Here is an 11,558-nt window from a genome sequence, read left to right on the forward strand (position 1 = left end):
GGCTGTTGTACATAGGGTCACCATGAGTCGCAAGCAACTCGACGGCATATAACAACATATGAGGGAAAGGGAAAATTACAAAGGAAATAAAAATAGTAAGTTATTACCACATCTAAATATTCATGATTTTTAGGAAAATTAGCATAACCATCTTTTTGTCAAATGTAGTAAGAAGTAAATTAACCAAGATTAATCTTGTTGTTATGTGTTGTCAAGTAGCCTGTGACTACATAGTAACCCTATGTACAACAGCTCTGAACCCTGCCCTATCTTGAGCCAATTTCACTGTCTCTGACACACCTACCTCCATTACACCAGTCACTGAGTCAATCCGTCTCATCCAGGGTCTTCCTCTCTTGTGCTGTCCCTCCATCCTCCCAAACATGATTTCCCTCTCTAAGGGAACATTCCAACATTCCCAAATTATATCAGATGAAGCTTCATAATCCTTGCCCCCAAGGAGTAGCCTGGTTTCACCCTTTCCAAGATAAATCTGGTTGTTCTCCTAGCAGTCCATGGTATATTCTTCTACGCCACTACAGCTCAAAGGTATCAATTCTATCATTTCTAGTCACTGTCCAGGACTCTTGTTAATACCTGGATCAGGCACACCTTAGTCTCTAGATTGACACTGTTGCTCTTCAGTGCTCTGGGGTAGTCTCTAACATCAGATTTCCCAATACAATTAATCCTTTATTTCCTGGCTGCTGACTGTTGATTACGAAGCCAAGCATACTGAAGCTGTTAATCTCAATCTCTTCACAATTGGCCCAGTGGTAAGAATTTTTGTTTTCTTCATGTTGAGCTTCCATCCATATTGAAGGCTGCAGTCTTTAACCTTCTGTAGCAAATGCCTCACGTCCTCTTCAGTTTCAGCAAGCAAGGCTGTGTCATCTGCTTAACACAGATTGTTGATGAGTCTTCCTCCAATTGCGATGTCACATTCCTACTCATGGAGCCCTGCCTCTCAAATGATCTAGTCTCCATATAGATTGAAAAGGTATGGAGATAGGATGCATCCTTGGCATACACCTTTCCTGAATGTAAACCATGCTCTGTTCCCTTGTTCTTTCTCCTGGTCCAAGTATAGGTTTCACATAAGCACAATAAAGTGTTCTGGGATTCCCATTCTTCTCAGAGCCACCCACAGTTTGTTATGAACCACACAGTCAAATGCCTAGTCAATTAAACATGCATAGTCAATGAAACAGAGAGAGACCTTCCTCGGGGACTCTGTGTTTTCAGCTAAGATCTATCTAACATTGGCTACTATGCCCTAATTGCCATGACCTCTTCCAAACCCAGGCTACACATCTGGTAGTTCACTGGTACTCTGCTGTTTCAGTCATTTTTTGGCATTTTTCAGCTGGATCTTGCCTGCATGTGAAATTAATGATTTATTCAATTATTTCCACACTGTCTGGTCAATTTTCTTTGGAATGGGAATAAATATGGATTTTTTTTTTTCCAGTCAACTGGCCAGATAGTTGTCCTCCAAATTTCTTGGGACAACCTCGTGAATGTGCCCAGAGCAGCACCTGTGTGTGGAAATATGTCAGTAGGTATGCCATCAATTCCTGGACCCTTGGTTTTTGCCAGTTCCTTCAGAGCAGCCTGAATTTCCTCCTTCATCACCACAGGCTCTTGATCCTATGTTGTCTCATTAAATTCTTGTGTGTCAACCCATTCTTTTTGGCACAGCGACTCTGTAAACTCCTTCCATCTTCTTTCTGATGCTTCTTGGGTCATCCAACTTTGTGCCCACAGCATCCTTAATTACTGCAACTCAAGGTCTGAATTTGTTCTTCTGTTCCTTCAGCTTAAGAAATATTGAGCCGTGTTCATACCTTTCAATTACTCAGCTCTTTGCACATTTCATTAGAATACTTTGCTTTGTCTTCCAATGTTGCCTTTTGAAATCTTCTGTTCAGTTCCTTAATATCGTGACTTATTCCATTTGCTTTGGTTTCTTGGTGCTCTAGTACAATATTCAGTCTCTTCTGACATTCACCTTGGTCTTGTCTTCTTTCTCGGTCTTTGTAATACCTTCTACATTCTTCATGGATGATATTCTTGATATCCTCCCACAGTTCATATGGTCTTTGTTCATTAATATTCAAGGCCGCAAACCTATTCTTGAGATGGTCTTTAAATTCAGGAGAGAGAGACTCAAGGACATACTTTGGTTTTTATTTTCTTTAGCTTCAATTTGAACTTGGATAAGTAGCTGATGATTTGCTCCACAATCTGCACTTGACCTAGTTTTCACAGCTGATATTGAGCTTCTCCAATGATTTTACCCAAAGATGTCATTAATTTGATTCCTATGTAAGCCATCAAGTAAAGTCCATGTATATGATCACCATGTTTGTTTCTTATTATAAGGCATTGGCAATGAATAAATCATTGATCTAGCATTCTGTCTCCAGCCTCACTTCCGTTACTAAGTCCATGTTTCTCTTACTATTGATCATTCTTCTCCATTCTCAACTTCTGCATTCCAGTCACCCATTATTATTAGTGCATCATGGATACATGTTTGATTGATTTCTGATTACAACGGCTGATAAAAGTAATCAATCTATTTCCTAATCTTTGACTCTAGTTGTTGGTGCATAAATTTGAATGAGAGTATATACAGGACTTTCCTGTAAGATAATGGATATTATCCTGTCATTCACAACATTGTATTTCATGATGGATCTACAAATTGTCAATTTAGCTATGAATGAGACCCCATTTTTTCTCACCTTTTCATTTCCAGCATAGTAAATCATATGACTGTCTGCTTCAACAGTCCCATGACAATCCATTTCATTTTCCAAGTATCTAGTATGTCCTGATTTATGCATTCCATTTTTTCCTTAATAATATCTAATTTTCCTACATTCAAATTTCTCACATTCCATGTTCCAAGCACTAGTGTCTGTTTGCAATTGTTCCTTCTCCTTTGTGATCCTCAATACAAAAGCTAAGCCTCAGGTACCATAACTGCTAATCTAATCTCAATGTGCTCTGTTTTACATATGGTACTCAAAGGGCTGTTATTTCAGAAGAGGATGGCCAATCCTTCTCCATGTTGTTGTTGTTATGTTTCACTGAGTGGCCTGCGACCAACAGTGACCCTATGTACACTATCTCTTGATGTAATCCCATTTGTCACTGGTCACAGAGTCAATCAAACTCATCCTGGGTCTTCCTTTCCTGCATTATTCCTCCATCCATGCAAGCATGATGTTCCTCTCGAAGAACTGGTCCCTCTATAGGAACACACCCAAAGTATGTGAAATGGAGCCTCAAAATTCTTCTAGGGAGCAGGCCACGGTCTTTGCAATCACTTGCTATGCATCAGAGAGCTAGACAACGACTAGGTAAGGATGAGAGAAGAATTGATGCCTTTGAGTTGTGGTGCTGGAGAAAAGTACTGATTACACCATGAACTGCTAAGAGAGCAAGCATACAGGTTCATTCTGGAGAGGGTGAAGCCAGGCTGCTCCTTGGAGACAAGGATTCTGAAGCTTTGCCTGACATACTTTGGACATGCTGCGAGGAGGGGCTAGTTCCTAGAGAGGGGTATCATGCTTGGGAGGGTGGAGGGACAGTGCAGAAGAGCAAGACTCTGTATGGGATGGACTGATTTCGTGACTGGAGTAATAGGGGTAGGTGTGTCGGAGACAGTAAGACTGGCACAGGACAGAGCAGGGTTTAGGGCTGTTGTACATAGGGTTACAATGGTCACTGGTGACTCAACAACACATAACAACAACAACAGGAAGCAACCTATCTTTACTCTCTCCAGGACACACTTTTTTGTTCTCTTAGCAGTCCACAGTATATTCAATGCTCTTCTCCAACACTACGACTCAATGACATAGATTCTTCTAGTATCATCCTTCAGCTCTCAAATGCACAACAAGTAATTATGAAGACCATGGCCTGGATCAGGAACATGTTACGTCTCCAGAATGACACTGTTGTTCTGCAATACTCTAAAGAAATCCCTGAGAGCAGAATTCCCTAATCCAATTAGTCTTTTGATTTCCTGACTGCTGGTGCCAAGTGTTGTGAAACCAAGCAAGCAGAAGTTATCAAGAGCCTCAATTTCTTCTCTGTTAATCATGATACTGCTGGTTGATCCAGTGGTGAGAATCTTTGTTTTCCTTGATGTTGAGCTTCAATCCATATTGAAGACTGCAGGCCTTAACCTTCTGCAGCAAATGCCTCATGTCTTCTTCATTTTCAAAAAGCATGGATTTGTCATCTGTATAACACAGGTTGTTGAGGATTCTTCCTCCAACTCTAATGCCACATTCCTCTTCATGAAGCCTACCCTCCCAAATGATCTGTTCTCCATATGAATTTAAAAGGTATGAAAATATGATGCATCCTTGACGCACACCTTTCCTGATACTAAGCCATGCAGTGTTTCCCTGTTCTGTTCTAACTACTGCTTCTTTGTCCAAGTATAGGTTTTGCAGGTGCAAAATTAGGTGTTCGAGGAATCCCATTCTTCTCAACATAGTCAAATGTCTTTGCATGGTCAATGAAACACAGATAGACATTGCTCTGGTACCCTCTGCTTTCAGCCAAGAGCCATCTAATGTTGGCTATGATGACCCTAGTGCCATGGCCTTTTCTCAACCCAGCCTGCACATGTGGCAGTTCTCTGCTGATGTAATCTTTCAGTTGCTTCTGGATAATGTTCAGCAGGATCTTGCTTACATGTGATACTGAGTAATATTATTAGATAATTTCCACACTCTGTTAGGTAACGTTGCTTTGAAATTGGAATAAATATAGATCTCTTCCAGTCAGTTGGCCAAGCAGTTGTCCTCAGATTTTTTGGCATAATCTGGTGATTGAGTCCAGAGCAGCATCTGTTTGCCGAAGTATGTCAATTGGTATTCTATCAATTCCTGGGCCTTTTTTTTTTTTGTAAATTCCTTCAGAGCAGCTTGAACGTCCTCCTTTGTCATTGTAGGCTCTTAATCATATCTTGTTTCATGACTTTCTTGTGTCAGCTACTTCTGTTTGGTATAGTGTCTTTTCCCTAGTTTGTCTTAATTTGAGTGCTTGAGTGTTAGAGCAGTATTTGACAAGCATTTTACCCAAAAGAGTTGATAAGAGTATGTAACAACTAAGAGTATGTTACAGATCAGGATTTGACTGCAGGGACTCACCTTTCCTGCCAGACCAAAGTTTGTGCAGGAACACAAGACTGTGTAGCTGTGTGGAGACTATGTGGTGACCACTGCCCACGTGGTCACCCTCTCCAGCACTGCCCCTGCACAAGGAGCACAAATATCACAGGGGCATGGAAAGGAATGGGAGTACAGAGGTGGTAGAAAGCTTGAGCTATCAAATCAGAGTTGGCTGGTGGCAGGGATCAGAGATGTGGGAGGGGCAAAGAGAGAGAACTGATCTGGATGGTGGCAGATTGGGGTGAGGGTTGGAAGACAACACAACACATAACTAATCTTGTTGTGTTGTTTTTATGTGCTTTTGTGCCACCTGCAACTTGTAGTGACCCCATGTACAACAACTCTGAAGCCTGCCCTGTCCTGAGCCAGTCTCACTGACTCTGACAAACCTACGCCCATTGCCCCAGTTACTGTATCAATCCATCTCATCCAGGGTCCTTCTCTCCTGTGCTGTCCCTCCAACCTTCTGAGCATGACAGCCTTCTCCAAGGATCGGTTCCTCCTGTCCACATGCCCAGAGTAAGTGAGATGGAGCTTCAAAATCCTATCCTCCATGAAGAAACGCAATTTTACCGAAGACAGATATACTTGTTTTCTTGAAAAGGAATTTTTTTTTATCCAACATATTAGATTTCATCTCACTCTTATTAGGGGATTTAGAACAGAATAAGACACATGTTGTTTATAAGCAAGCCATAACTAAATAATGTTAACGAGCAAGATGAATGAACCAGGAACTTACTTTTTCTAATATGAAAGATTTGGATAGTAAGCTGTAAGACACCACAAGGGATTCTTGGCCTACTTGTAGACTATTTAAATAAAACCTTGACATATGAGTTAAAGTATGATCCAGTAACCATTGTCAGCTTTATCCATCTCAAAGAACAGAATTCAAAGGTCCAAAAAATAATTTATTATGGGAACAGGAACAAGAAGGGATAGATTACTTAATGATATGCCCTTTTTTGATGACAATAATTTATTCTGATTTTATTTTAAAAATGGACTGTTGGAAGAAAAAAGGCTTGTGTGCTTCAGTTAAATTGTGGTAGTGGAGTAATAAGGAAGATGGCCTACAAGAAATTTTTCAGAAGTTACTCTGCAAATAGAAAAACATACTATACTCTGTGTGAGAAAAACACCTAAAACCATAGAGACTTAAGGGTCATATGAACTTACCTCTATGTGTTCCAAGTTTGTTGTTCTCTGAACAAGCATATTATCTTTTTGTAAAATGTCCCTGTACTTAGCTGTCAGTTCATTGTATTGCTTATTGGCCAAATCAAGTTCAGATAGAGACACACTATTATCTAAAACTTTCTGGAGAGCTGCAATCTTGAACATGGCCATTTCCTATGTAAAAGAGGACACAATAAGTTATTTTTGATGTATTTTCTGGTTAAGCTTTAGCCACTTCTGGAAAGATAATATCTGCTTTCACAGATTTAAAACCACTTAAAAAATTCTCATACAAGACAAAATTTTAAAAACTGTAGCAATAAAATAAATTTCTTTCCTGAGAGAAATGATGACAGTTTTAAGTCATGAACCATAATAAAAGTAAAAAGTAAATTAATCATATCTTTTAACTCTCTCCATTATGTACTGAAATTCAATTCATTGGGGAAAGTATAATAAACAAAATTTATTAAAATTTTCCAAAGATACTGTCTAAATGAAATGTCTTATTGATATTTATTATCTTTAGAAAATTTTAATAAATTTTGTAAGGTTAAAAATAACTTGCCTTTTGAGATGCTAATGCAAAATTAGTGTTAGTAAAAAATTATAAGAAATTTATGGTTAGAATCTATTTTTAAATAAAATAATAAACTCTACAAAGTAAATGTAAGATACATAGTTGTCAGAAAACAACAAAGGATTGCTCAAAGACTAATGAATTCTTATTTTAAGGACAAACTAGTCAGTTTTGAAGGACTCCTTTAGGAAATGGTTCAAGTCTGGTGTAGTGTCACTGTGAGTCGCAGTCGATCGACATCACCTAATAATACTAACAACTGATCAAAGTTGAAAATGACAAATGACTCCAGGAAACTGAAACATAATAACTATAACCAGTTTATGAATCTGTAACATGATAGTTAAAAATAAGAATGCTGGAAAAATTCCAAAAACAGGAGCAAAGTACCTCACCTCTACTCTGATTGTGCCTTTCTAACAGGAATTATATTTCAAGATAAGCAAACAGATTGAACAAATAAACAAAAGCTCCCTGTTAGAAAACAATGCCTGTTAATATAGGTAGTAAGAATGATATAATTAGAAAATCTCTGGTGGTCCATAGTGTGTTGTGTTGTTAATCTAAGGGTACATATCCCTGGCAGTCTGAATCCATTACTGACTAAAAAAAAGGAAAGATAGACCACCTCTGGCCCAATTTAACCCTTGGAAATCCAATGGATAGGTACTATCTGTTGACTCATGAATGATGGAACTGACTCAATGGCAGTGAAATAACTGAGTGAGGCAACAAACATCATTAAATATCACTGAATGCAAAAACTATTACAAGAATTGACAAAGAACTGTTCAACTACACGTTGTTGTTGTTGACTGCCATCGAATGACGCAATTCACTCTGAACAAAAGCCCTGAGGCCTTTTTATAACTATTGTTTCCCCAAGTTCACCAAGTTTCCAGAAGCATGTGGTATAGGAAGTGGATGCCACTCCTGCTTCGAAACCTGTCTTAGAACTGGGAGCCCCACCAAACACTGTTCACCATGGACAACCATTATGGCATTTGAGACCCCAATGGTACAAGGTTCAGTGTCACAGCAAACCCAGATTACCTCAGCAACCTGACAGAAGAGTACTGTATGACTTAGAAGAACGTTCCTCTAAAACGTCACAACAGGGGATTAAAATATAATCCCTCGGGCCCAACTTTTAAATATAAGGGCCCTCCAGGAGGTTTTGTCAACTCTAAACAAGAGGCTTAAATGAAAAAAAAAAAAAAAAACGGTCAAACATTCCACAATGACCCTCAATCAAAACAAGAGAGCTCATCTTATAGAGTCTAGTTGCTTCACCCAGTCTCCCAAATGGAGACAAGAGCTTGGCACTAAATGTTAAGGGTCCTCTTGGAGGTCCTGTTGCCTCTAAACAAACAAACATTCCACACAGATCCTAAGCCAAAACAAGAGCAGCATCCTACAGACTCCAGCCACTTCATCCAAGTCTAAAATTAAAGACAAGGGCTTGGCGTTATATGTTGTTGTTGTCTGTCATTAAGTGCCATCTAGTATTGACCCTATAAACAAAAGACTTTAACCTTGTTCTATAACTATTGTCCTTTCTCAAAATCCATAGTTTCCACAGGCATGCTTATGAAGTGGATGCCACTGTCTTAACCTGTGAGCTCTACCAAACATTGTCAACCGTATGTAACCATTACGGCACTTGACAGATAAATGGCACAACATTCAGTATCACAACAATCCAAAGTTACCGCAATACACAGAAATGACAGAATAGTACTGGACCACTTAGGAGTTTTCATTTCAAAAACAATTAAAACCACGCCCTGAAATATCACCAGTAAACTAATCTCTGAATGGAGATATTTAACTGTCTTCCTTTTTACACAGCCTCCAATTATGAAACATTCATTGAAAAAGAAAACATTATGTCTCATTAAGTAATTAAATACAAAATACAGAGTAACATTTATGAAGAATTCTTCCAAAAAATGTTTAAACTGAATCTAATGAAGGTTCAACATTAAATTCTATAAAAAAGAGAGAAAGAAAAGTTAAATAACACAAGGAGAGAATTAAATGAGCATATGGTGTATGATTATGCTAGCTGATATAAATTTATTAAGGGTAAAATATTTAAAAAAGGTACAGAAATTTATACAACAATACTCAGAGAGAAATGTTAGTAACTAAATTACTCTTACAAAAAATAGATGATGCAATTTTAAAGAAATAGTAGTTAATAAACATTAACTATTATTAGTCCAGATGATAAATAATCAAGATTCTACCTTCTCTTGTATGTATTTGAAAATTTTTATAATTAAAACCAAAACAAAATCAAGTATACCTTAAATCTTTGCAAGCATCCAATTTTTTCACAAACTTCTGCCTCCATTGATAACAATTCACTCTTTTGTTTCCCATTTTCCTTTCTAAGTTGTCGCTCCATTTCTACTAACGTTGTATATTGTCTTATGAGTGACTTTTCATTCACTTGCAAGACAGTGATTTTTCTACTATTTTCTGAAAGTAATTTTTTTATTTCATCTGAATCCATCTGAAGAACACTAAGCAAATTCTGGCAAAGAAATATTTACAATATTTATTTATCTTAAATTTCTTAGTTTGTACAGTAGTATATACTGACTTTAAAAATGTTTCACTTACATTATATTCTTTCACTTTTATAGCATCTTGTTGGATTTGATCTTCTAGTTTTCTCTTTTCCTCTTTTATCATTACAGACTCTGTTCTCCAGGTCTCCTTTTCACTTTAAAACAAACACCAAAACAAAACCCAAAAATAACAATATAGTAAAACTAATAAAGTGTCTTTATTATAGAGATAACATTTCATCATGAAAATATAAAAAGACTTGTAAAAAGAGTGATCTTAAATGGAATAGAAAAATAATTAGTATTTCCAACTAATTCTGAAAATCAAGTCTCAACAAACTGATTCTACTCTTAAATTTGAGTCTCAAATATTTGTAAAATATTTAGGATGCAAATAAAGGAGAAATAATTAGATTAAAAGAGTTAGTGGAGATATGCCTGACTACTAATGAGATTTTTTACACTGCCTCCAAGTGTTGGGCATAAACCAATTACATGCCATAATTCTCCTTATCACAGTGCAGACATGAACATAACACTCAAGTCTGCTAAAGAGACCTAAGTCAAAATTGACACTCATGTCTGCTAAAGAGATCTAAGTCAAAATTGACACTCATGTCTGCTAAAGAGATCTAAGTCAAAATTGACACTCAAGTCTGCTAAAGAGATCTAAGTCAAAGTTGACTGTAAACTTTTGGAAAGAATGTTAACCTATAAATAAAAAGATCTTCACCACTGACTAGGAATCAACTCATAGCTGACTTCCCAGTGGACATTGGAGAATTTTAAATTGGAGGAGACTATCTTTATCTCTAGGAGAGACTGATAGATTTGAATTGCCATAGAGAGAGGCAGGGCCTTTGAGTTAAGAGTGTAACTCCTTAAGGACTCTACCACCAGTGGTTCCTAACAAGATAAGTAGGAGAAAAGTGTCCTTTTTCTTTAATAGGTATGGTTCCATTTACTTCGAATTCTAGTAGCTATTTAACAACCACAGTAGGAATAATGACAAGCCTGGTTCTGACACTTATGGATATGATTCTATGCCAAGAGGAACTACAGGGCAAAGATGTTTTAAGCACTTGGTAATTATCACTTTTAATGTTATTCACCTTTGGTTAGGTATTCTGATACACACTAAGGAAATAACTCTATTATTATATACAGTTTTTACCTCCTAAGGATTAACGAAATAAAGATAATTATGTTAGTTAGCTATGATGATATATTAAAAAATTATAATGCTGGGTAATGCTAAGAATAAGAGATGATATTATAAGCTGCTTATTATAAGCTATATGTTAAGTCGGGCATTTTCATGTAATTTAGTTATGTTTCATAATAATCCTATGAAGAAAGTATTAACATCATGGAATTTTAGAGTATAAGAACTGAGACACAGATAAGAAAAATGACTTCACAGAAGAAGAAATTCAGATGGCTAACAAGCACATGAAGAAATGTTCAAAATCCCTAGCTCTAAGAAAGATGCAAATCAAAACAGCTATGAGATATCACCTTACCCCAGTCAGAATTGCAAAATTTAACAGAAGAGCAAGCAACAAATGCTGGTGAGGTTGTGGAAGTGTAAAATGGTGCAACCACTGTGGAAGGCAGTATGGCGCTTTCTCAGAAAGTTGCAAATAGAGATACCATTTGACCCAGAAATTCCCCTACTTGGAATATACCCTAAAGAGACCATAAACATCCAAGCAGATATATGCACACCCATGTTTATTGTGGCTTTGTTCACAATAGCAAGGAGCTGGAAACAACCTAAGGGCCCATCAACAAACGAATGGATAGAGAAGCTGTGGTATATTCACACAATGGAATACTAGCTGCATTGAAAAACAAGGAGCTCATTCAATATTATTCAAAATGGGTGACCCTGGAGGACATTTTGCTGAGTGAAGTATCTCAGTCACAAAGAGACAAATACTACATGGTGCCACTGTGGTAAAGCAGGACTGACCTCAGGGTTGGGAGGAGACTGAGTAGGATGGGTTCAATAAT

At 37.4% G+C, this 11,558-nt stretch overlaps 1 protein-coding gene across 1 annotated transcript in view; it reads right to left on the reverse strand.

Annotated features, from left to right (window-relative positions):
- Positions 1 to 11,558, reverse strand: part of CEP290 (centrosomal protein 290kDa) — a 170,968-nt gene that overhangs the window by 105,259 nt on the left and 54,151 nt on the right. The window contains exons 23-25 of the mRNA XM_006889524.1: positions 9,595 to 9,697; positions 9,275 to 9,505; positions 6,384 to 6,557 (exon numbers count right to left, since the gene is read on the reverse strand). Of these exons, the coding sequence (XP_006889586.1) occupies positions 6,384 to 6,557; positions 9,275 to 9,505; positions 9,595 to 9,697 (508 nt within the window). The remainder of the gene's footprint in view (positions 1 to 6,383; positions 6,558 to 9,274; positions 9,506 to 9,594; positions 9,698 to 11,558) is intronic.

Source organism: Elephantulus edwardii, unplaced genomic scaffold (assembly GCF_000299155.1).
Source record: "Elephantulus edwardii isolate Elephantulus edwardi_28Jun2011 unplaced genomic scaffold, EleEdw1.0 scaffold00078, whole genome shotgun sequence".
In the NCBI taxonomy this organism is placed as follows: Eukaryota; Metazoa; Chordata; class Mammalia; order Macroscelidea; family Macroscelididae; genus Elephantulus; species Elephantulus edwardii.